At 39.7% G+C, this 26,238-nt stretch overlaps 2 protein-coding genes across 2 annotated transcripts; both read left to right on the top strand.

Moving 5' to 3' along the window:
* Positions 1-643: 643 nt before the first annotated feature.
* Positions 644-7,584, top strand: igfbp6b (insulin-like growth factor binding protein 6b). Its single transcript, XM_017707918.2, has 4 exons — positions 644-1,258; positions 2,418-2,452; positions 2,961-3,080; positions 6,118-7,584. Exons 1-4 carry the CDS (start codon positions 889-891, stop codon positions 6,229-6,231), a joined length of 639 nt encoding a protein of 212 aa, XP_017563407.1. The 5' UTR covers positions 644-888; the 3' UTR covers positions 6,232-7,584.
* A 1,314-nt stretch (positions 7,585-8,898) lies between these two features.
* On the top strand, positions 8,899-23,322 carry pip4k2ca (phosphatidylinositol-5-phosphate 4-kinase, type II, gamma a). Its single transcript, XM_017707917.2, has 10 exons — positions 8,899-9,562; positions 10,767-10,864; positions 11,250-11,346; positions 13,360-13,503; positions 17,385-17,531; positions 18,895-18,933; positions 19,044-19,157; positions 20,388-20,652; positions 20,875-20,978; positions 22,442-23,322. The coding sequence occupies exons 1-10, from the start codon at positions 9,413-9,415 to the stop codon at positions 22,520-22,522; spliced, it is 1,239 nt and encodes a 412-aa protein (XP_017563406.1). The 5' UTR covers positions 8,899-9,412; the 3' UTR covers positions 22,523-23,322.
* Positions 23,323-26,238: the final 2,916 nt, after the last annotated feature.

Genomic DNA, 26,238 nt, shown 5'->3' with positions numbered 1-26,238 from the left:
ACGTCACAAAACCTCCCCCGGAGAACAGATTGAAATGGTTCAGCGGATAGATGGATTGCATTATTAGCTGCTGGAATTGGTCGTCTTGTGTTCATTCCATGGAAAACACTGTCACAATTATCCAGATGATGCCTTCCTTCTCCAGCATAAACTTTGAGGTGACAAAAGTCTGACAGCCTGTCTGCCATCCCTTCCCCATCCTTTCAGTCACTGTACACATAGAAATAAATACTTGCACTTATGCGCTTCTACTACACATGGACTATAACAGACAACCATTTTGGTGTTTTTAAGGTTAATAGTGCAACTCTTAAAGGGTCTCAAAAGACTGTGAAGTCATGACAGAAACCCAATCCCTCGTCCTCATTGTGTTACCATGGTAAATGTTGCCAGAATGGTCTGACATGTTCATATGTGATGAAAACAAAGTGTATATTGCTTGACATAAGCAGACAAAGTATTTCTGGGTAAAGGACTGTCTCCAGATGCAGTACTAGGTGAAGAAAAGCTGGAGCTGGAGCTTGATCATTTGTGAAAGGAAAAATAATCTCTCTTTCTCTACCCTCTCTTTCACTCTGTCTCTCTCCCTCCCTTTTTCCCTTGCGCTCTCTCTCTCTCTCTCCCTCTCTCTCTCTCACTCCCAGCCCCTGAAGGTGTCATAACTGTGCTCTCTCTCCCTCTCTCACTCTCTATCACCGCCTTTCTGATCTTTAAAAGCCTCCCTCACAGTCGGATCGTATCCCTCTGGCTGCCGCGCGACCGAACAGGGCTGAGCACCAAGCTGAAACAGAGGAACGTGTAAAGAAAACAGAGAACAGGGGGGTAGAAAGAGGAACACGAACGTCCAGAAATAGCATCAGCCACGTCCGTACAAGCATACGAGGGAGCATGGAGAACCTCCTGAGACCAGAGCGCAAGAAGATGCCTTTCCTCTCCAACTTGACCGCTATCGTGCTGTTGCTGGTGGCTCACTGTGGATCCTGGACCACGGCCAGCCGCTTGGGCCCCCACAAGCTCTGTCCATCCTGCAAAGACTCACTGGGTTCGGGCCGAGCCTCACGGGACCATGTAGGGGCGTCCAACACGGCTGTCCTGGCTTTGGGGGAGCCATGTGGGGTCTACACCCTGAGCTGTGCCAAGGGCCTGCGCTGCATGCCTCCTCCGAAGGAGCACAGCCCACTCCAGGCTCTGCTGCAGGGCAGGGGCATCTGCGCCAAGCACAACAAGATGGGTCCCACAGAGAGACCGCACCCCGCAGGTAAAGACTTTAGGACATCTTTTTGCCCCTTCACAAATAAGCATTGAATGTTTCAGGGGCCCCAGGAGCTAGAAAGGGGCCCTGAAACATGCCAGAGATTTATAGATGCCATTTTTAACTAATACTACTGTGTTACTTTCAGGGGTATGCAAATGTACCAACACAAAAGTTGCTATTCTCTAACATAAAAAAATCTTCAGATATTGTTTTTCCTCCAGTCATATTTATGTATTCAGTGTATTTTAAAAAATAGCTCTGAATCACACCGACATAAATCAAATTGAGGTGAAACATGAGATTCCATGATGCATCAAATTGTTTCCTAAAGAACTGTTATTTGAATAAATCGTTTGGAGCTCAGAGATTCCCACCCATGGTTACTTTCTGTGCTTTTCTCAGAGGGTCCAGGGTTTCTAGCCTCGCCCTGCCTTGACCACACGGGTACTGGCCGTATTTCTCCACAGCTTCGCTAGTACAGCGCAGCCTCATCGTCTGCTCTATCATTCTGCTGGGCAGCATGCAGCATGAGAATGACAGGCATAATCCGCTTTAAGCGCTCCGGCAAATAGCAGCAGCATGTGTTTCAGGTTCCAGGGACGCATTGGCAAGCGCTCGCCTCGTACAGCGCACTGGTAGGATGACAGAAATGTTAGTGGAGGAAGGGCAGGAGCATAAAAACACCAGGAATAGCTGCTGGTTTGCAAGCAATGGCAATAAATTCCTTTGCGGTATGAAAGCATTTCTGTGACTTGAGGCTCTAGGGTGGTGCAATTGTGCTGATGGTTAACAGATCACTTGCTGTCATTGTTCATGTGTGTCTATACGTCCATTCTTGGTGTATGTGTCATATGTGCGTAAGTGAGAAACTTACTAGTGCTTGAGTGTCTTATAGTGACACAGAAATGAACCTAGAGACACACAGAAACAGAGAATTGTGTGCACATTTTGACAGTGCTGATTCATATAGCAGGCATCTCCATCTACTGTTCATCGCAAGCTACTGCGGTTAAGCAGAAAACTGAGAATGGGTTCATTCTGACATACTCAGGAATATGCATTTAGTGTAATATAAGGGATAAAATATTCTATGACACACAATTACATGTAATGAATTATTGAAATGCATTAACATGCCTGTGTCATCTTGTTGTATTCCCAGGTCCGCATCCTTCACACAGCAGTGAAATTGATAAGGTTAGTCTTTTCATTTCATAGTTGTTCTACAGCACCTCAATACCTTAATGTTTATTTTCCACTCTTTCGCCCAATGACTGATCCTATTCGCATGGGCAAGCACAATACGCCCATGAAACTCGTCTACTAAAACATCCCCTATTATCATATATCTGTTATAATAGTGGTGCTGAGTAAGCAGGATTTAACACTTAAGTGGTCTGCTGATGACTGAAAGCCCCTCATTTTCCATGAATCATCACAGATTGTTGCCCAAAATGCCTCATGGTTGATCTCATACCTTTTCGACTGTTATCGGCAAAGCAGAAACAGCTGTTTCATCTAGAAAACTTAAAAAAAAAAAAAAACCCTGGTACACAGGATCAAGAACAGTGTTATGGGATCCCTGATGTGCACTGAACAATCACCAATAATGCTTATCACATTCTTGATCAGAGAGGTATGCAAGAGGTTGTCTCTTTGCTTCATATTTACCATCTCTCCCTCTGTGCTTTCATTTCCTCCCCAGGCTCCGTGCCGGAAGCTGCTCAATGCTGTGCTGCGGAGTCTCGAGCTCACCGTTTTCCAGTCTGACCGTGATATCTACATCCCCAACTGTGACACTCGTGGCTTCTACAGAAAAAAGCAGGTAGACAGGCATGCAAGAGCCACAACTCAGTAAATGAATCCTTATACAAGTGATTATGAAATCCTGGTTCTACAGTACCCTTTCCAAACTTCCAGAACTCAGAAAGGGCACGGCAGTTTACACAATGCTAACCTGGTAACTAGAAACTTCCATTAATTGTATGCTACACTACACTCACAGCTCCATGCAAAACTAACCATCAGACACCAAACATGTCTTGGCTGATCAAATGCATTTGGGATAAGTCAAAGACTGCTTTTAAGTTCAACATAAGTTTGCAGGTACTCAAATATAAAATAAAGGTGCCACGTGGACCAAAATGGTTCTTTGGAGATAAAAAAACGGTTCTTTGATGCAATGCCACAGAATAACCACTTTTGATTTCTTAAAAAAACTTTCAATAGATGGTTTAAAGCAGTGTTCATCAATCATGGTCCTGAAGATCAACTTTCCAGCGAAGTGCAGTTCCAGCCATAATCTGCCACACCTCCACCTAATTTAGTTCTTTAGAAGACCCTGGTTGGCAGAATTAGATGCAGAAGTGTTTGTAAAGAGGTGGGGCAGCATATTAGATGCAGAACTAAACTCTGCAGGAAAATAGATCTCCAAGAGGAGAGATACAAAAAGCTTTCAAAAATGGTTCTTCTAAATGCTTTCAAAGAAGGTTTGTTGCAGAACCTCTCCTTCATCAATCCCTAAGCAGTCGTCCAAGAACCAACATCACAAGATTCTTCAGATGATACTTCAATAGCTCTGTAATGAAACCAAACCTATTTTGTAAAGCAAATATATGAGTAACCAGAACGTACTACTAGTTAACATACACACAATGTGAGACAGCTTGGACGCTAGTTAGTAAGTTAACAGTAATATATCTACTACTAGCTCACTAGTTAGTTAAAGTTAGCATGTTATCACTAGGATAACTTTTACTTTTCTAAGACAAGCCTTTGAACAGTGCTACCAACTTGTTTCTTTGTAAACATCACAGTTTGGAAAGTTCACTTGCCAAGATTTTTTTCCACCCATATTAAAAGGAGGCATAAGACAAGCTTTCGTTGCAAAGTGTGCACACTGAATCAAGTGAAGGGAGAAGACAAAGCATTGGGACAAAGAACAATTTATACTACCACTTTCACTAATTCAATATATTCAATAAGTGACGAACAGACAGATTTACAGTCTCCAGAATTGAAAGACCCAAGGAATCTAAATCTGTGCTTTCTTTCTGATAAGCTCAAGTTGATCTTGCAGGCAGAAAGTAATGATGTACTAAGAATACCCTTTGAATATCCATTGAATGTTCCAATGACCAATAAATAACCAATACATTTTATATATTATATTTAAACTTTGTTTAGCATGGTCCTTCATTTTATGTTGAAAACCACTGAAGACAAGGACAAATTTAAAAAGTATGAAACATTGCGGTATTATTGAAAAACAGGTCCGCAGTTATAGCCTTGTAACAGCACTACACATTCAAATTGTAATTACATTTATTCATCTTCTTTTTAAAGCAGCTTTGCTGACCACAGCTGTTTTACATAGTTTACCTTTATAACGCTGGACACACATTAGCACTAACTTAGGTTAGCTAGCGTTAGCTAACTAGGTTACATGGTTAAATTAGCTGTTACTGATGGAACATTAACTTAGGTTAAATACTACTCTAATGACTTGAGTTTTTTACACCGAGTTTCATACAAATGACAATAAAATACAACATTCATTACTGTAAGTTTAAACCTACCTCAATACGGAACTTTGCTAACCTAACCTTAGCTAGCCTTGTTGGCTAAACTCACTGACGTTACTGTCGTCAATTCTCGTAAATGAACATAGGCTACAGTTGATAAGTTCCAAGTTAATTTATCAGACGTGACACATAATCATAAGCTTATTGATGTGTATTAATATTAATTGTGAGGAAAACTAGAAGAAGGTCATTGTTTAGCTCACTTTTTTGCACTAACCGTCGACTCGGGTTTCCGTTGAGGTTTGAATTTGAAAAATGAGAGCGTTCTCGTGCGCGCGTGCTGGACTGACCTCATACAGTATCTGCGGTCCGGGAGGCGCAAACCGTTAATCAGGCTGTGGGGAGGAGCAGTGAGTGGGTGGGCGTGCGTTTCAAAGAGAAACATAAAAAAAGCAGGACGGGTCAAGTGCTCGGATCACGTGATAACAACATAGGTTTTCGAGGAAGACATTACGTTAATATTTGAAAAAGTTACATGTTCTCCGTTTTCCAAATGGATCCCACATGACACCTAGCCCAAATACATGTAAATCGCAATGCTCATGTTTTTGATGCCAGCAGGGCACAGAAGCTCGTTACTACACTTTTCTTTTTAATTGATCCTAATCTTCAAATTAAAGACATTTTATTGAATTATAGGTTTACATTTGAGCAACTGAACGTAGGAGAAAAAGCTAGTATAATGTTAGAATGTGTGTGTGTGTGCGTGAAACTCAGCAAAGAGATAGAAATTGTGCAGTAACATTTGTAGAAAATGGCACACTACATTTGTTCCCTGTGATGTGCTTATTTTTAACTTATTTTCGGATAACAATCAACAAAACATGTCATTTTACTGGGGGTGTTCAAACTTTTGCACACGAGTCTACGAGTTAAACGACTGACTGGTGAAAAGTGTCGAAAGTTTATCCCCTTAAGCCAAGCGAGGTCAAACAACCAAGACACGTTTGGTGCCTGAAACTTGCTTCTTTGGCTTGTGAGCTTCTTTAGCTTGTGAGCTGCAAGGCTAATGAAGCTACCAGGTAATGGAAGCATGTACCCCACAAATTAGCACAAAATTGAGCAAACTCCGGCATAAAAATCATCTCACACTTTCCTCAAACTGTGTTGAGCTGTTGAGTAATCTCAGACAGACCGGATTATGCGGTGTCTGACATCCTTTTATATGTTAAAATGGACAAAAGGACATAGCTACATAGCCATAGTGTCCATTTTCTCAGATAACAGCACGGTGCTCTGCTGTAGACTTTTGTTAACTGTCTCTTCTGTGTACCGCAGTGTCGCTCCTCCAAGGGCATGCAGCGTGGCCACTGCTGGTGCGTGGACGAGCTTGGGGTCACCATTCCGTCCCGTGCGGGCGAGGACGGCGCCCTACCCTGCGATGGAGAGTGACAGGCGGCAAGCGGCCCCACAGCGCTGAGCCAGGAGGAAGAAGAGGGAGAGGAGGGACGCAGGGAGAGGGGATGACAATTTTAGCTTGCGCTGAACACTGCCTGGCCTGGAGACACCAGGGAGAAAGTCACACCATATGGGAAACAAACACCCACGTCCAACCAATCCTGACCAATCCAAAACCAAGGTCCATGCCCACTGCCATAAAGCTGCCGCAATCTTGTGGATCAGGCATGGGCAGTGTAAGCACAGAGCCAACGTTTAAGCTGTGGTAGGCCGCCAAGTCCCTAAGAGCTAAGGCCCTGGCCCCCAAACAGTAAAGCCCCTTTCTTTGCCATAGCCATCACTGCCTGTGTCTTGTGTCTTTCCAAGTAGGCTGTAATACTGTTAAATCAGGTGGGGCTGCCAATTTGCATTTAACTAACCCCTTCCTCTCCCACCATCCCCTCTCCCTCTCTCCAAAGATACACTGACTTAAACTATTACGTATGAAAGCGAAATATACCTTTCCGTCTAATTTATTCTGGAGTATTACTCTGTTTCCTCGAAGACTCACGTACTTCTGAACTGTTGCCATGTAACCAAGACATCGACACACTATCCTATGTGCACATGATTTGGGAAAGCATTCAGTCCTTTCTTTTGTGTCAAAGTGACACGCTACCCGCTAATACATAGTGGATTGTTTGTACATAAATGCATTTTTTTTGTTTGTTTTTGTGGTTGATAGCTAACATGGGTGACACGTTCCTGAGAGCTGATGGCTGTTACTCTTTCTGAGAAGTTGTTAGGCATATTTTTATATACTTCAATATTATATTTTATATATAAATTGCAGGTTTATTTAATGAACTACAATGCCATGTATTTTTATATTGTCAGCATTTTTTCATTATCGAGGCACTCATAAAAGAAAAAGCAGTGAATACCAAACTTTAATGGCACATTTATGAAAAGAAGCACACTCATTTAAGCTTACCCTCCAGTTATCTCGTACTGCTTAAAATCATTATTATTTCTTTTTCTGACGGTTGCTATTTATGTTGAGTCCGAATTGGAATGTACTATGACAATGCTTGATTTCAAACAATTTCTAATTCTGTTGTAATGCAGCATTTCAGGATTTTCCTTCCAAAGTCTGATATACAGTATTTTCTCAAACCCAAATGCATAGAGGAAATGAAAGTGCACAAAAAGCTGTGTGATGACTCCCAATTCACACTCATTCTCTTGTATTGGTGTGTGTGCCAGTGGTTGCAGGTCCTTGCAAAGGAGGTGCAAAAAAAGAAACAAAAAAAAAATAAAAGTATTAATATGGACGAAAAACACATATAAGCTATATTACCTTATAAATGACAGTCTACTGTGTCTTATTTGGGATCTCTGCTTACCAAGAACATCATAAAATGCTAAAAACGGGACAGATGAATCATTTTTGTGGCATTTTCTGCAAACGCAAGCTCTAGATAAACAATAACATACCAAATTTAGTTCACAAGAAAAACACAAGCAGGGGCTAAATCTAGAATAGCTCCCTACTACCTACAAAGTGCACTATGACAGTCATGAAATAAAGGCTCCTACACCTAAATAGTGCATTATATATCAAAAAGAAAGGCATTTGTATTAAGGCATAAGCTATACAACTCTCCATGCTGTCATCACTATTTGGGTGCAGAAGCCTAGGTTTTTTGGCCTTTGCAGTGCACTATGCAAAGACTGGGGGGCCATTTGAGGCCCAGACAGAAAGTCACAATTGATCCAGCAGCAAGAAAGAGCAGTTATCATCTGCAAATGATCGACTGTATAAATACAAAGCTCTGTGTAAACTTACATACTACTGAAACTGACTAACCTTTATTTCTACTTTTATGAAGGACACACAAGTTGAACCTGTTCTACTTTTAATACTAACAGTACTGTTATGTGTTGAAAATACACAAATCAGCCATAACAGCAAAACGTCCTTCTTGCTTCTACACTCATGCATACAACTTTAGTTCTAATTAGTTCTAATTACAGGCTGTAGTCTATCTGTTGCTCTGCATACTGTTATCCCACTTTCACCCTGTTCTTCAGTTATCAGGACCGCCACAGGACTACCACACAGCAGGTACTATTTCAGTGGTGGATCATTCTCAGCACCACAGTGACACTGACGGTGGCGGTGGTGTCTTAGTGTGTGTTGTGCTGGTCTGAGTGGACCAGACACAGTAGTACTGCTGGAGTTTTTAAACACATCAGTGAATGACACTTGGTTGGAACAGTATAGTCCACCAACCAATAATATCCAGCCATCTGCGTCCTGTGGGCAGTGTTCTGTGACCACTGATGAAGGACTAGAGGATGAATAACATTAGTTTTGTGGTAATGCCAAAGGCCCCCTAGCAGTACCACAACAGCCCACAGGGGTACCGCGGCCCACAGGATGAAAACCACTGTCCTGGGCTAAAGGCACACGCTCATGCTAAACTTTCTACAATAAAGAACTAAAGATTTCCGCCTTCAGTACATCACGTGATTTCAGTATGCCCCGTCACGCTGGCTCCCAATATCTGTCCAATCAGGGAGGGGTCAGGTGAGCTAACCGGAGAAGTTTCTTGGCGATTTCTTACTTAGCTGTCACAAAGCACTTTTTCTGGAAGTAGAAAGAAGGTTATTCAGGGCCTATGTGTGCTCCAAAAGTTACAATTATGTGCAGGAACCAGGGCAGGAGAACATAAAGGCAACGACGAAGAGCGGTCGCCGCATGCTGCTCGCCCACTCGACCTTTGACTGACAGCTGAGGCACCAGCCGGGAAATTCGAGTCAGTTTACCGAACCGATTCTGGCTAACTGTTCGTCTCGGTGAATCGAACGTCCGATTCACTGATTCCTTGATTCAAAGCCGTCAATTTTGGCCACATCTTCATATACACTGGTATTCGGACCGGTCAGAGTCTAATGTGTACAACGATTGGACCAAGTCAACTTCTCATCCCCTCCAGATATGATAATGCTCGATTCAGAGCAGACAAAAAGGTCGATTCAGTTTGACTTGAGAATCGGCTCATTCGGTTTAATTAAACGAATCGATTCAAAGGGATTCGATTCCTTCTGCTAGCAGGAGAAGGAAAAGCAGCGACAGCCGAGAGAAACGGGCTGCTACAGCTTTCTCACAGCCAGCCAGGCGGGCAGCCGCATGATGGCCTCTCACAGCAGTACCGGCCCTATGGTCATGCTGGCCCCCAAAACCAAGACCAAAAAGAAGCATTTTGTCCAGCAGAAGGTGAAAGTCTTCCGGGCCAGCGACCCGGTGCTCAGCGTCTTTATGTGGGGTGTGAATCATTCGGTAGGTTTTTTCCCTCAGCTTCATTAAACTTCCAGAGACAGCTCCCATTTTTGTAGGCTAACAGTTTATGCTACGACCTCGTTTCGATGTTCTGCGCTCGTCCAGTAGGGATGAGAATTAGCCTGAGTCATTTATGTCGCCATGTAGGTGGCAGAAATACAGTTGTTTGCCTGTGGTATTGCCGAGCTAACGCTAGCTAATCTAACCTACGTGAAGCCAGTCTACAACTCGCACATAAACACGAGCACTGAAGCTAACAAGCTACATTCAGCTATACACAGCTACATTAAAAGTGAGGATAATCTGATTTATTCTGTAATTATGAATTTCATTTCGCGAATTATTCACCGTATTTATGTAGTAATTACTCTGTAGACTGTATGCGAGCTATTATCTTGTAAATGTAGCGTTAAAAAGCATCGGTTAGCTAATTAAGCTATCCATTCTGTGAGATGCAGTGGGATCACACTTCAGGTGGATCCTGTCAAGTTAAATGGGATCAGTACAGCTAATTTTTCAGATGCCTGGTAGATTGATGAACTTGTAACGTAATGTTAGCCTATATTTCGAGCAGAACAGACTTCAAGTCGCTCGTTGGTAAATAACTGATGTTGGCTGTTGAGCTGTATGTATCCCAGCTCCAGTCATGCCCATCTGCCCTGCTGTTTCATATATTCTTCTCTAACACACTGTTTCTCAGCCCTGGTCCTGGAGGCCCAATGTCTTGCACTTTAGTTTGTTCACTGCTCCCAACACACCTGATCCAACTAATCAGCTCTTTAACAGCCCATCATTGAGTCAAAGTGAGTGTGTTGTGTTAAAACAGGAAAAGCTGTAAAATGTACAGGGCAGTGGACCACCAGGACCAGAGTTGAGAAACACTGCTCTAATACACCTAAATCAGATTGATCATTAGCTGATGATATGACTCAGTTGCAGGGAAAACACAGGACTGGGCAGTACAGATGGACAAGAGACCTCTAGTCGGGAACCACTTGCTTTAGACTGTTTAAGTGAAAGGTTTGCTCATCACCCAAAAGCACTGGAGATTTTGGGGGTAGTTATTTCAAAAGTAGACCCTATCAGTTAGCATGCTTAGTGATGTTCACCCCGTTGCACTGTTTTCCATAAAGGCTTTTACCGCTGTGGTGCATTTGAATATTTAAAGCATGACATGGCATATTTGTGTTTTTCTCTTCTTCAGATAAATGACCTAAACCAAGTTCCAGTTCCAGTCATGCTTCTCCCAGATGACTTTAAAGCCAACACCAAAATCAAAGTCAACAACCATCTCTTCAACAAGTAATCTCCCCACACGGCCCATGATTGTGGCAGGATATTTACTCTTGGCAGTATATCAGTCTATCTCAGTAAATCAGTTCTCATTATTGGTTAGGCCTGGTCACATTACAGTTGTTTTTTGAAAGGACTGAAAGTTTTGGTTTGAATGTTGGTCATGATGAGTTCAGCATAAACACTGTTAGATGCCTTTGCGTACTGAGACACAGGCTTTCATACATGTTAGGTATTATAATGACTGGAGCTGAAATGCCTGGAAATGAACAGGCAGATGTAAGAAGTAAGAAATTCCTGTGGTGTGTGTCAGTTAGAAATGATTGAGGGAGCCTGTTGGCTGCAAAGACAGTAATTATGGGATGCATAACGTGACTAGACTTCCTCTTTACAGGGAGAATCTGCCTGGACATTTTAAATTCAAGGAATACTGTCCTCAAGTCTTCAGGAACCTGCGAGAGCGATTTGGCATTGAAGATCTGGACTACCAGGTATTTAATGCATATTAATGTGTCTGCTTCTTGTGAAATGTTTTACCTGATCAGTCCCTTAGCATTAATTTATTCATTTCAAGTTTGCACATGCAGCTGGTGAGATATTAGCTCCGTTAGAGTTTTTCAGAAGTTAAAGGCGTCCATACATGAGGTACTACTGAATTACACGAAGTTGCATAAAGCATACATTAAATATGACCATGCACAAAGTGAGCCTCATTCACCAGTATCTGCCTTTTTCCTAAATTTGTTCTTGAGAGAGGTTCTAAGGAAAACAATACATCAGATTCATGAAGTGTTCTTAAATCCCAGAATTATTATTACACACCCAAATGCAAAAAAGTGGAACAGTAGGTAAAATGTAAATACAAGCAGAAAGCAGTAATTTTATCTACTTTTAAAGCCACTATTTGAACAAAGATACGCTGTACTTTGTTGTAGTTGTTTTTTTGTAAATAAATGCTCGTTCTGAAACTGATGTCTGCAACACATTCTAAAAAAGTTGGGACGAAGCAATTTAAGAATGTTGTGAAAGGTACAAAAACTTCTTAAACAAGTCATGCAATCATGCTTAGATACAAAAGGAGCACTCAGGAAAGGCTATATGAGCAAGGTTGGGTCAAGACTCACCACATCTAAAAATCCAGCAGTTTAAGAATAACGTTCCACAGTGAACAACTGCTAGGATTTTAGTTATTTTCCCTTCGACAGTTCATAATAATAGCAAAAGATTCAGGGAATCTCGAGAAATCTCTTTGTATAACGGTGAAGGCTGAAAACCACAACTAAATACCCATTACCTTTAACCCCTCAGCTGTCACTGCATTAAAAACCAGCATGCTTTTGTGAAATGCCATCATATGGACTCGGGGAAAACTTTGACAAACTGTTGGCAGTGAACACAGTTTCAGTCCCGAAATGATTATTAAGTGCTGTTAAAAGAAAGAAAGGCGATGTACCACATCGGTAAACATGTTCTTCTGCCATTTTTTTTTTTGGAACATGTTGCAAGTATCAAATTTAAAATGAACATTGTTTATGAAAACAAAAGTTCATAAGGTAAAACAGAAAATATTGTTTTGTATAATTTCCTATGTAATAAAGTGCATGTACTAGTTATTATCTTGCGTTTTTATAACATATTGCATGCTGTCCCAACCTGTTTTTGAATTGGGTTTGTATGATCATTGATCATCAGTGAATTGATTGAGCCATTATGCTTTCTGTTGTTTGCTTCACTGTGATCGCTCCGTGTCCCCAGCGTAATTTGCTCCTCTTATGCAATGCTACATATTGCACTGCCCAGTCTGTACTGTACAGTACTGTGTTTTTATGGCATCATATTACCAGATTGGCTTGGTGGTAACGCATTCCATTCCAGTTATTACTTCAGTGTTACTTGCCATGTATATCATTATAATACTGGTTAATGCTGAAGTAACTGTATAAGTACCTCTTAGTTATTAAATAACTACTGCTTTGATAAAAACAAACATCTTTGGAATTTGCCGTGTTAGTGCCAAGCTAACAGTAGTATACATTCACTTTCCCCACATTGGGTTTGATACCCAAGTTAACACACACTGTACATTTAAATACAGAATTGTTCTGCAAATTTTTGTGCACAGTTTGCTTGCTGAGTTTAATACAGGGGGGGGCAAAACATACAGTATAAAATGGTCCTTTGTAGACAACATTATAAATGTCAATATATGTAAAGTTATGCAATACACACTGAGTGCCAGTAAATGTAGCGCAGTACATAAACCCTACTCAGTACAAATTGTGCAGGGGATCAGGGAGCCACTGTCAGTTTTCTTTGTTACAAGCACTTTTCCTGTTTTATGGTGCAATGAAACAGTCATTATCTCTACACTTCCTACACTAGTCTGTCAGAATGACCACTTATAGTATGTCAGCTTTTTTTCATAATTGGTGCTGATGATAAATTATCACCCAGTCTTGCAGCTCTTTTTGATATGCTGTTTGTTTATACTTGTCATTCTTTAGGTGTCCCTCACCCGCAGTCCACCTGTGAAGGGGGAGGGGCAGGGCGAGGGTCTCTTCACTTCGTATGACCGTACTCTAGTGATCAAGCAGATCTCCAGTGAGGATGTAGCAGACATGCACAGCATCCTGTCTGAATATCACCAGGTACTTCTGCTAGTCCCTCAAGTCTGTTCCTGAATCAGTAGCATGAACATTTAAATTGAAGAATAGAAGCCATGCTTCTAGGTGACATAGTAACCACATACCAATTCAAAGGTGAAAAAGACCTTCGTAACAAATCTTAACAAAAGTCCTGCAAAATATTTTATTACTATGTCAATGGAAATTTAAACCATTTATTTGTTATTTGATAGTGGTGTAAAGTGTCTGACCTCACAGTGATCCGATTCAACTGTGATTCTTTAGAAAACGATTCAATGAATCAAGAAATCTTTAGGGTCTTTAACTTTACAGAGATGCTGTTTTTTGTGTCAAGAAATGGTCGAGAGTCTCATTAGTTTTGTGTTCAGTGGTCCAGCAGCTACTGTTAACATTAACTTTCCTCTATGTGTTGCTTAGTAACTTGCTGTGCATGTTGGTATACATTCAGCTGATGTGACCTACGGTGTTGACTAGAAATTGAGTGGAATTTGTACAGTTGTACCCTCAATCACAATAAGAGAAAAAGTGGACGGCATGTTCAGCTGGGCGCTTCGACGCAAATAGGGATCCATTTTGGTCAATTCATTAGTTTTGGTTCAGATTTAATATTCTTTTTTAAAAATAAAATCACAAATGCAACTAGAAGGACTAGCCATAAAAGCATAGTTGATTTGATGTGATAATTGATTATAAACCATTGAAATCATTAAATTGATGCTTAAAAAGTGCTTTGATACATTTAAATCCCACCATTATAGTCTTTTTTTCATTGTATCTTTTGAAATATGTAATGTGGTAACATCCACTTTTTTTTTAAATGCACAAGACCTTCAGATGTCTGGCATGTTTGAACTCTTATCTCGTCCTAAGTGAGGGTGCTTCTGTCTTAGAAATCCTCTGTGCCTGAAGAATTCACCCTTCGTCTATTTTTATCCCCGTTCTGGCCTCCAATAAAGGAAATAGGGCAACAGTGCATGTTGTGTATTACCTCTGTAAGCCAGGCCATTTTCCTATTCCCCTACACTTCCCTGACATAGGCAAATGCCCTTGCTTATTTTCGTACTGTTGACTGTTGTCACTTCTTATGTAAAACAAATTGTTTTTGTAGTTTAAAGCTCCTATCTACTCAGGTTTTTGATGAATATCTAACTGTCTTCTATAATTTTTGTGATGTTTACTACGAACTGGCAAGGAATAGTGTTGGTCTTTTCTCTTGAGAGAATTTTTACATTTTATGCTGTTTCATTCTGTTTGATTTGAGTTGGGTGTGGCTTAAAGTTGGTGCAGGTGTTATCGGATCTGCCAAAGTACCAATCACAGTTAGCAATATGTGTATGTGAGCAACTCGCGTTCCACTCACTCACATAAACTGACTACTGTGCCCAACCAAAACTCAGCAAGTAGGTGTTTAAGCTTTTTGAAAATTTAACAGTGCTTATTATAGTTTAGTGCACCGTTGCTTGTAGTGTAGTTAAATGCTGCTCCCTACATGCGTTGGGCAGAACCGGTTGCAGAATTCTCTTATAAGCGACTAACTTCATTTACGAGAGCATAATAGCTAGCTCTCCACCTTGGCTGTAGGAATAAAATAATGTGTTGGCTTGGCCTACAATGCAACATCAAGGCTCAGTGTTTCCCCTTTTTGAAGCTTTAACCTTTTTAGTGAGCAGTGTTGAGTAATGTTTGTAAGCTACGTCACTAATGTTTTTAGCATGTCTGCTAGCAGAATAGAAAAAAGGTTGTTTTGTTTTTGTTTATTTTTTATTTTTTTTGCTTATATTTCACTCTCAAAAAATATGTAAGCTTGGCTCAACTCCACGCATGAATTTGTGGAACTGTAGACATTTAATGAAAGTGTTTATCTATTATGAAATTGTATTAATTTAACTATATTCATAACTATATGGTCAGTGCTGCTTCTGTAGCATATCTTTACTATTAAAACAAAATTTTAAACATTTGAAACCATGTTGACAGGCTTTAAACGCAAATACTGAAGTGCATCATCGTGTGTTAGCAGGTGGAATATGGTGGTGTGGTTACCCCTCCTTTTTTAAATGTATATACAGCAACACTGTGACCCCATTGTGTGGCTGTAGAGCTGAGTCAGATGTTTGTTTAATGGCAGTGGTCATGTCATGAAAGCCGTGTGAGAGTTGTGTTTTTTTTTTTTATTTTTTATCTGATTATTCAAATGCAGCCGAACGAGCCGAGGTTAAACAGAACTGCTGCTTTGCTGTAGTTATTGGAGGACTTTCAGATTTTACACAGGTCCGGAGGGCTTGATTTCACTTACCCAGGAATTTGTCAGGAGTCCAGCATAAACAGATGTTTGGGCTTGCAAGCTGCATCAGTGTGTTTGATTTTCTGCTCTGTGTGTGCTCATCTGTATGCCTTTTCTAGACGTATGCATCCTCTGCACTTTATCTCGCTCATGTACTGTTCAGACAGAACGAGTCCTTGCTTACATTAATGTATTGCAATAGGTTACATAGTGTAGTTGAAGACTAAACAGATCGTCATTACGCCATGGACAGTTTGAGAAACAAGCAGTGAAGAAACTGTGCACTTTGTAATTTATTAATCCCAGAGGTGGCTGCGACCTTGTTTTGAGAATTGTTTTATTGTCCCCAGCTGAATTGTTTAATGTTCAATCTTGCTAAAAGTTACTAATGTCAGTCTGATTCAGAATGTAAAAAAATGTGCACTTTCTATATTACATTTATATCATTAATACTATTTTAAATGTCATGTATTAACAATTAGCAACTATACAATATGTACAGCGCTGTGCACAAAAGTCAGAGACCACTCTTCTTTAATTTCCTGTCACAGCAGCCATCAAATAAAAGTTAGCCTTTTCTTAGAGAAGGAGTAGATTAGATAAAATCATCTTGCATAAAGAAAGAAAAAGTAATGAAAAAAACAGTATTACTCGCTAAGACTGAAAATCGGGAAAAGATGGGACTCCTAACAATCATGTGAGTACTGGTAGACCACCACTGTTGTTGCCATTAGATAGAAAGTACTTAAAGCTTTTGAGAAAGAAGAGAAAAGCAAGCTCCACTCTTGCACTGATGTTTCTGTATCTTTCCACTGCGAGAAGACAACTTGGCACTGTGAGTGTGAAAGGATGTGTAGATGTCGAGAAGCCATCGCTGAGAAAATTTAATGGACAAAAAACATTTGTGGCAAAGGAGCCGTTAGGGTTCTCAGAACAATGGGTCCATCACAGAGTCCAGAACTCTTGAGATTGCTTGGGTCATAAGAAGCAGGAAATGTGTCAGACTTCAAAGACTGAGCCATAGAGATCTATTAAAAAAAAAAAGCCCAGGGTTTTTTTTTTTTTTAGAAACTGAAAGCAAGTCTCCTGAAAAGAATAGAAGCTGTTATTGGCAAAGAATGGACACACTAATATGGAAAAATATCACACTTTACGTCTAGAGTGAGGCCCTTCATTTTCTAAGTTTTTAATAGGTACGATCATGGGGTGTTATCTACACAGACAACTGTCATAAAAGGGAGAAAATTATACAGCAACACAACGCAGTTTGTGGTGTTATGTACACTTTTTTTCTTGTATTTCTCCTTAGTCCTAGATTATGAGAATGTTTAATGATTTGTTGTTTTCTGTAATATAAAATAAATTTAGTTATAAATAATAAGATAAATGTATAGGATACCAATTACTGGTGAAGGGTCTTAATTAAACCAGAGAGCAGCCTTATGTCTACAGAACTGCCCTTTATTTATGGCGCACAGGTATCCAGACATTCAGGCCAGCCCACTGGTTTGACAAGGGTTTGGATCCCTTACTAGAGGGCTACCATTTCTTGGTAAATTCACAGCCACTTTAATTCACAGATTTTTATACTCTGTTGCAGCACATAGTGAAGTGTCATGGCAGCACACTTCTCCCCCAGTTTTTGGGCATGTACCGCGTCAGTGTGGAGAGTGAGGACACCTACCTCATCGTCATGAGGAACATGTTCAGCCACCGACTTGTCGTCCACAGGAAATACGATCTAAAGGTAAGATGCTCCAGAGCTGAACCACAGTAAATGTAGTAGAGACTATAAGAGATTGTACAGATCTGAGATTTGGAAATCACTGTTCAGTTTGTTTGTTTATTTGTTTGTTTGTTTTTTTACTTTTCATCGCAGTAGACCGAGTAAATATACAGGCTAACGATTCGGAGAAAGGCGAAAGGCTTTTTGCCAATGACACCTAGTATAGGACATGACTGGGAGGGAGATATCACTATCTAGATGAGCTAGTCTAACTAATGTTAGCTAGGTCCAGAAACAATGACAGTATATTTCTCTGACAAACAACATGTTGATCATCCACTGAGGAGAGAATATCTCAAACAGAGGAGTCCTCATCCGCATCCAACATGACATTTATTAGAAGTTTTAGCTCATGATCTCATCTGCAGAGGCAGCCATTGTTACTTATCTAACACAAACATTTGCCAATTTACCTTGACTGTCTTTGAATAATAATAATACTTGTCTCCAATGAGTTGGAATTCGCAATCCTAGTTGATATTGGTAGAAAATGCTGAATCAGATATCACAGAGGAAAAGAATAATGAGCCTCATTCAATCATGTAACAAATCTAACCTGAAATAGCACACACTCACATTGTGTGATGTGGTGTTAGCTGTATTTTTTTCCCTCTGGGGAAGTAGTGTGTTTGAGACATTTGAGCATGTTGGTCTGCTGTTAGATGGTCATCTTGGGTGCAGTGTTTTAATTATGAATTATAAATCAGTATTGCCATCTATAATCATTGTAGTGCATACTGTCATGCAAAAAATGGCCAAGAATCAAAGATGATGGACAAACGAACACAGTAAGTTAGCATGGGATAGCTTAGTTTTTTTAGTTTTTTTAAAATGCTGAAGTCTGGTGGATAAACTTGCAGACATACTTTTAGAAAGAAGTTTTATTCAGCATTGATTGCTTCAAACATTTGAAGAACAATGCCAAGCGAGTTTGTGTATAATAGGAGACTAAATATACTACAGGGTTTAAATCTGGACTCCTACTAGGCCAAAACCTTCAGAAAAACACAGGTTTTTCAGCCTTAGCCTTTTTTTGTGTGTGTGGGAGTGTACACTGAGGATCAGAGATGCCAGGATGATAATGTGGTGTTTTATCTTTTTCATTCAGTTCAAACAAACTTGTTTTTCCATGCATTTGCCATTGCATAGCACTTGCTTTTGAACTTTGTACCCACTCCAATTCAGCTGCATCCAATTGTGCTACTGAAAGAAGGCCACAAGGGGGTGTTCTCTACGACCAAGCTTGATATTTTATGATGACTCATGATCACGTCTGTCTGTTTCCTAAATTGTTTGAAATACTTTCACTGTTGTTTTTATGCAGGGTTCCTTGGTATCACGTGAGGCCAGTGATAAAGAGAAGGTATTACATGAGATGTTTTTGCCCATCTGAATACATTTGAATACATTTTTTTATTAAAATACCTCCCTGTTACATCCTGCTGTAATGTCTTGTTGCTGTGATAATGGCAGGTAAAAGAGTTACCGACCTTCAAGGACGTGGATTTCAGGAACAACATGCAAAAGGTGTACGTGACAGAGGAGCAGAAGGAAAAGATCATGGAGAAACTGAACAGAGATGTGGAGGTAAGAAACTGATACTATAATTCAAATGTTTGAGGTCACTTATAAGTAATATGAAGCAAATTTCATTGCGGATATGTGTAAAATAATTCTAATATGCTAGTACTATACAACTTCACTAGTTTCATATAATTAGGAAGAATGAAACTAGGAATTTTAAATAATTAGGGTTAGAATACCCTTCCATTCAAAAGTGGCAAATATCTCAAGGCAGATAACTTGATAGATACAATTTAAACAAATAATTACAGAATACTGTCTGTAATCTAGTATTCTAGATATTTACACAGAAGTAAATAGTCCCCAGTAAATTCATTTTTGGGCTCTTATTTTAACACTCCAAGTGCATCTTTAGGCACTCATCTCGCCACAGCTTATCTGAACATGGAGATAGGTTAATAGCTGATTCCAATAGGATGTGAAACGATATTTCTATAAATCTATATGAATTGGCTTGGTACTAAACACTGGAATACTTCATGGAATACTGGAATGCCATCAGTCCTAAACAGTTTTTGTTAGCTGATCTTAATCTCAGAATTTACTATGGAACATGAATTTGGCTTTGCAATTAGGAAAAGAATTGCTGAATTAACTAAACATAGCTAAAAAAATTTAGTCATAAATTGTACTTATCTGTGTCATTGTTGCTGTCTCTGCCTTTTTAGAACATTAATAACTTATGAATTTACAATGAATGTTAATACTATACAATTACATTAACTCCAGAAACTGTTAGAGGGAAGAGCAGAGCTGCCAGCAGAGGGCACTGTGGGGTCTAAAAGAAGGGAAATTCCCACCGCAATGAACTACACTTTAGCGTCAGTGCTTACACAAGCTAAAAAGGAGTCATGGAGGCTCTTCAAGAAAAGCTGCGTAGTTGCATTCAAAAGGTTGCAAGCTAAAAAACAGGATGCAGACAGTAATCAGTTGTTATTATTGGCCAAAATTTTGAATACCGGTCCAAAAGGTTTTCCCTTGCAAATAATGCATTGGCTGTATATCTTGCATCTCTTCAACAGGTGAAATGCCAGTTTCCCCTGTGAAAGTGAAAGTAATTTACCTATAACTCAATTAATGTACACAGTTGGATTTTAACAGTGCATAAATCATTGTAAAATATAAAAAATAAGCATGATGTATGATTTAAATTTTTTTTGAGTGGTAGCGTAAATTCAGGCTTTTGGGGTGTGTAATATCATCTTATTTCCTGCAATGTTATGGGTGTTGTAGTTCCTAGTGAAACTGAAGATAATGGACTACAGCCTGCTGCTGGGCATCCATGACGTGGGGCGGGCCGAACGTGAGGAAGAGGAGGGTGAGGAGCCCAGCTGTGAGGATGAAGGAGAGTCAGAGAATGGTCTCAATCCAGCTCCGCAAGTGGGCTCCTTCGGCACGTCCCCCGAGGGCATTGCAGGCTACATGAACTCCTTCAAACCGCTGGGTCCTGGGGAGTTTGACCCGTATGTGGATGTGTATGCTGTCAAAAGTGCTCCAGGTTAGTTTTCTTGGAAAGGTGAGAGGAAGTTGATTCATCATTCAGGAAGTGTGTTATCGCACTACTGTTATTTATTAGTCACCTCCCCATTCTGTGAAAACATATAGTCCAGGTCAAGTTAAAGAAGGAAACAAATAAAACGCTGAAGTGTTTTGGACACACAGGGCTCTAACTGGCAGAGAGAGTCTTAACATACACGTATCATTTCCTGTTGGTTCCCAGGAGCACCGCAGAGGGAAGTGTACTTCATGGGCCTCATTGACGTGTTGACGCAGTATGATACCAAGAAGAAAGCTGCACACGCTGCGAAGACTGTTAAACATGGGGTGAGTAATAAGGCAAAATGGTGCAGAAACAGATGTAAATAAATTGGTTGGACGGGTTAAATGTTACATTTTTCAGGTGGGTTCCATTTTCAGTGCAGGAAAAAAAATTCTTATTTTATACTGTGATTAGACTGCCGATTTTGTTTTATTTCAAGGAAAGCTTCAGTCATAAATTTGTTAGTTTGATATGGGCTATGACCAAAAGGTTTGCATTGTAGGGTGCTATTAAATGCATCAGCTATTTTTCTCTTTGTCATGAATCATAAAATTAAATTTCAGAATGTACACCCATAATTTCCGTTAAGCACCATAGATCTCAACCTCAACAGAATATATACCAGCAGAGTTACAAAGCAACAGACAGGAATGTTAGATCATGTCAATTCTGAGCTGCTGTAAATGCAACTTATAAGACTCTCTGGCAGAACACAAACACAGCAGTTGTGTACAGTTTAAAAACAAGGACCCTAATGCATGTACAGTCTGCTGCTCATCGTACAGTAAAACCATAAGGTTATTGCAATCATGGCCCTCAAGCCCATGCAACATGTAAAACATTTAAAATGTATGTGGTGGTGAATAAGAGAACTTCAGCCTCGCTCAGGCGACTGATGTTGGCTTGTTATTACGGTCCTAGAGGCCCACTGCCCTACACATTTTACTGCATTTCTTGCTGTAACACAGCCACTTAAACTCAGTAATGCGCTGTTAATGAGCTGATTAGGTGGATCAAGTGTGTTGGAAGCAGGGAAAGTACTACAAAGTGCAGGGCAGTGGGCCTCCAGGGCCAGGGCTGAGAACCACTGATTCATGCAAATGGTGAATACTGCTTGATGTCTGAATTAACTTACCGATTCAAGTGTGTTTACTGCTGTTTAGTTAATTAATCCATTTTGGCCACAGCCATGAAAAGCTTGAAATATCAAATTTGGACTTAATTGAAATATCCACAGCAGAGAGCTGCCATCATTAGTTGGTGTCATTGGCTGGCAGTTGTTAACGGACAAGCCTAAAATGAAGGACTCATCCATCAGATATATAATAAACTAATAGTTCTACCACTGAAATTTAATTGGCTAAGCTATGGGTAAAGTCATTGTACAATACTTGATATACACACGTACTTATAAGCACATTTAGCTGAGTTCTGTAGAAATCCAGGAAGGTGCCAAAGTGTGTTGCCTGAATGGACTGTAGAATGCAGTACTGATAGGTGGGCCAGGCGTGTGTGTGTGTGTGTGTGTGTGTGTGTGTGTGTGTGTGTATGAAGTAAACCCCCTCATATGTACAGTTGAAAAGCATTTCTCAACACGCTTATCCAGATAGTACTGTGTTGTTCATTGGAATAATTTTTTTTTAAATATAAACAGCAGCATTGGTTGAGTAGTCTCATCATATTGTATTGCCCAATTTCAAAAAATTGGAAATTAGCAAAAATCCAACAAATTTTTGTTCTTTTTCAGGCCGGTGCAGAAATATCCACTGTTCATCCAGAACAGTACGCCAAACGATTCCGTGACTTCATCTCCACTATTTTTGCGTAGCATCACCAGTGTACAGTCACTGGGGTGAAAAGGATTCCTGCTGTATCTTTCCATGTTGCTCAGCTTGAGTATCTCTCCAATGGTTTTGTATATATATATTTTACAAAAGCTGGCATGATTCCATAAGCACACTAGATAAGCAAGACATTTTTAAGATGAGCTCAAACATTATGATCAATGTGATGTAAATCATGTGCATATTTATTGGTGAATAGGGTAAGATGAGACTGAAATCATCTTGTAATATCTTGTATCTCTCATTGAGGGTAAAAAAAAGGGGACACTACTTAATCTGCTCTTTCTCTGAAGAGATGTGACTGAACCTGTAGCAGTTCCACATTTTACACACTAAACCTCCTGTGTGAGCTTTTTGTCTCTCTCTCTTCTCCGGAGTGGAGGAGGGAAACTGCCTTAGCTTGTTATTATCAGTGTGAACAGAACAAACGCATAGAATTCCGCTGTACTCTGTAGCGCACTGCTTTTAGCAGCTTTGCTGTCTTTAAGCTGCACTAGAACAGTGATTAACATTCAGACTGGTTATCCGCCTTTAGGTGTCTGGGGGGGGATAAAAAAGCAATATTTTGAATGTTGAATATTTGTACCAATGCCTAGAGTACAGAGTCCCAACATGTTTTCTAGCTATTTTATGCAATTTAGCTTTAAGACTGAGAAGAGACATTTTGTAGCTTAGAGAATAGAGGCTGTTAAGCTCAATTAGGATCTCATGCCTTATTGTTGCATTTTATTTATATTGCAAATCAGTGTTTGGACCAAATATATTTTTCAAAGGTTTTCAGAAACATGGCTTGAGTTTGAGTTATTTCATCCATCACAGACAGTCTCTCTTTGGTTTAATGAGCACTGCAGTACCATCTGTAATTAGCCTATAGGTCTTCCAGGCTAGCTGTTCCCTGTTAGTGCTGTAACCCCAGGTGATAATCAAATTTGAAAAATGACATTTTTTTCAGTTTATTTTTATATCAGTTTATTATTATTGATATTTTTGTTACTTTAAATGGAACGTAATGTGTACTTCATTATTCAGTACATCTGGGACAGTTTCTGTTTGCACCAGAAGGGAAACAAAGACCTAGGACAGAGCAGCTAAAGTGAAGAAATTTTTAAAAGTATAATTAGCTCTATACAGGTCGGTGATGTGTTGCTTGACTTTTTTAAGTCAAGGGGCCTTTGTCATTCCTCAGTATAACTTGTGTATATTGGAGCAAAATGGACAGTGTGAAACGAGTGCAGAATAGTAAATATACAGAACAATGAATACACAAGACAAATACTGGACAGGATTTCAAAATAATATATAATATATACAAGTGGACAGCATAATACTGCTGTAAGAAGAAAACCTATCTCCATTTTTGCTGTTTTTCAGTTTTTGACACAATTTGAAAATGTTGCTCTTTACATTGTCTGTAAATTTCATTAAGAGTGAACCAAAAGAAATGGATCAAAATGACTTGGCAAAAAGTCTGGTTCCAGTTTTTTTTTCTTTTTTTACTTCTCCTGTTAAAGTTACCATTTTGGAAATACATATCACTGTTATCAGATGAAAACCTTGTATGTAAATATACACATGCATGTATATTTTTGTTAACTTCTTACAAAAACATGATGTAATGAGAAAAAAAAGACGCTAAAATAAGATGTGTGCACTGCTGTGAGTCGCCCTGTAAAGCCTGAAATGGTCATTTAAAGGTTGAGGCATTGGGTCTGAATTCCCTGTAATTTTTTGACCATGTTGTACATATTAACATCACGTGCACAGGCTCAGAATAAGGTCTGGCATGATGTTTAGGTCCCAAATGCAACATCAGCATTATACTGACGAAGATATGACGACAATAATAGGTAATACTATGTAATTCAATGTCCTTGGAAGACACGTCCTTAACCTTGTTTTGACTTGTGTTCTTTTTGAATATTCTTTCAACACCGATTTATCCGCTCAGGGAATGGGTTTGAGGCACACCCTACCTTGTTAAACATTCTTCTGCATATTGCATGCAGTTACACGTTTCCACCACAGAGGTCTCCAAATCCCTCTAATATCTTACATTGTGTAGCTTTAAATCAATCATTCAAATGTGTTTAAGCGGTATAACGATGCAAAAAAGCTGAAATGTCATTAAGATTGACATGCTTCTGGGAAATCTTTTTTCACTACTTTCAATCATTCTATCCACAGTCATCCATGGCTGACATTTCAAGATGGCACAATTGGTCTTGCTCTCTTTGGGTAGGGTGACCCTCTCTCTCCCCTGTCATTCAGTGTTTCCATAAAGCAACCCGAGATGGTTTTCTCTGGTTGCTTTATTCAAATATACGCATTTGGGACAGACTTGTGCAACGTGCAGGTTCTGCATGCGCCGCACCCAGCACATCGGTGGTACAGTTTTCTAAATGAGGTCATTTGCTTGTCTACAGCAGCTCAATTCAGATTACAAGCTCAATGCAGCTTAATGACTAGTTAGATAAATAAATGCATTTTTACGTGCATGAGTGTCATGTTAGTCACGCAGCTGTAAACAAAACCCTCAACTGTAATTGGTCCTTGCTTGTATCTCAAGGAATTTTGAATAAGAGACTGCTGTTATGTCACCATTGTCACGGCCTTGAGTGCCAAACTGAGAAATGGGACGCCCTACACAGTGCACGTGAGTGTGCGTTTTGGGACAGGACTGTTATTGCCTTAGCAGCACTTTACATCACTCGGAGGAAGCGCATGCTAGCCTTCACGTTCCCAGCTTGGTTGCATTGTTTGTAAGGGGGGAGCCTAGGTAGCTTTCTAGAGTTGGCCATGACTAAATAAGGGGGAACAAATATTACAGTTTTAAAAACTTGTCCACAAAGTAATTTTCCTCAGGTGTCAGCGTGGTGGAATCCACATGCAGAAAGGCATATTGTTGCTGTTTACATAAAGTACATCACAAAACCCTGAAAACCCTCATGCTTTTGTGCGAAGTTCAGATAGTTTTTTAGGAATGTCTAAAAGAAACTGACGTCCACGGTTGTGTTTCAATGCTGCTCATTACAGCAATTCAGAGCAGTGTCCAGTGGGGTTACAGGTCAGTTGATGTGATGAGAATTTGGCTAAACTTTTTACTCCGAAGTAATTTTTAAGAAAATGAACATGAAACTTACCAAAATTTACAAATCTCACAAAAGACCACCGTGAAGTTAAATAAAGCTAATTATTCAGTGAGATTTTGTTTTCAACATAATAATGATTAGGCCCATGGTCTAATGAGCTGAACACCATTTGACATTTTAAGGATTATTAAATCAAGGATTTCAGTGAGAATGGTATAAAACTTAATGAAACATTATTGTGAATCTAGCACATGCATTTTAAAGCTGGTGTTCATTTCAGCATTAAATCTTGTTCAGTATCCAAAGCGGGCCAAGAAAAGGAGACCAAACAGCTTTGTCATTTTTGCCTGTAATATACAGTTGTATGCAAAACTTTTAATACCAGTGGTCAAATGTCATGTTTTGTAGATTTTCTCAGTGAAAAAAGTTCAAACATCCTGGACAGGGAACATAAATATGATTTAAACATTTTTTTTTTATTCAATTTAATGCACATTTTCAATTTATTAGCAGAGTTTAACATATCATCAAATAGTCCATTTTCTGTATTCACTAAACTTTTGCCTACGACTGTGTAAATACTGCAGACTCTGCTTTCTTACATAACGTAA

Source organism: Pygocentrus nattereri, chromosome 9 (assembly GCF_015220715.1).
Source record: "Pygocentrus nattereri isolate fPygNat1 chromosome 9, fPygNat1.pri, whole genome shotgun sequence".
NCBI lineage: Eukaryota > Metazoa > Chordata > Actinopteri > Characiformes > Serrasalmidae > Pygocentrus > Pygocentrus nattereri.
This window is presented reverse-complemented; position numbering and strand designations above follow the sequence as displayed.

What these genes read in the sequence shown, in the direction of transcription:
- pip4k2ca (XM_017707917.2), top strand. Translation starts at nt 9,413, where the DNA reads ATGATGGCCTCTCACAGCAGTACCGGCCCTATGGTCATGCTGGCCCCC. An exon ending in AACAACCATCTCTTCAACAA is followed by an intron (nt 10,865 to 11,249) that starts GTAATCTCCCCA and finishes TCCTCTTTACAG; the next exon opens with GGAGAATCTGCCTGGACATT. An exon ending in ACAGGAAATACGATCTAAAG is followed by an intron (nt 17,532 to 18,894) that starts GTAAGATGCTCC and finishes GTTTTTATGCAG; the next exon opens with GGTTCCTTGGTATCACGTGA.
- igfbp6b (XM_017707918.2), top strand. Translation starts at nt 889, where the DNA reads ATGGAGAACCTCCTGAGACCAGAGCGCAAGAAGATGCCTTTCCTCTCC. An exon ending in AGAGAGACCGCACCCCGCAG is followed by an intron (nt 1,259 to 2,417) that starts GTAAAGACTTTA and finishes TTGTATTCCCAG; the next exon opens with GTCCGCATCCTTCACACAGC. An exon ending in ACAGCAGTGAAATTGATAAG is followed by an intron (nt 2,453 to 2,960) that starts GTTAGTCTTTTC and finishes TTTCCTCCCCAG; the next exon opens with GCTCCGTGCCGGAAGCTGCT.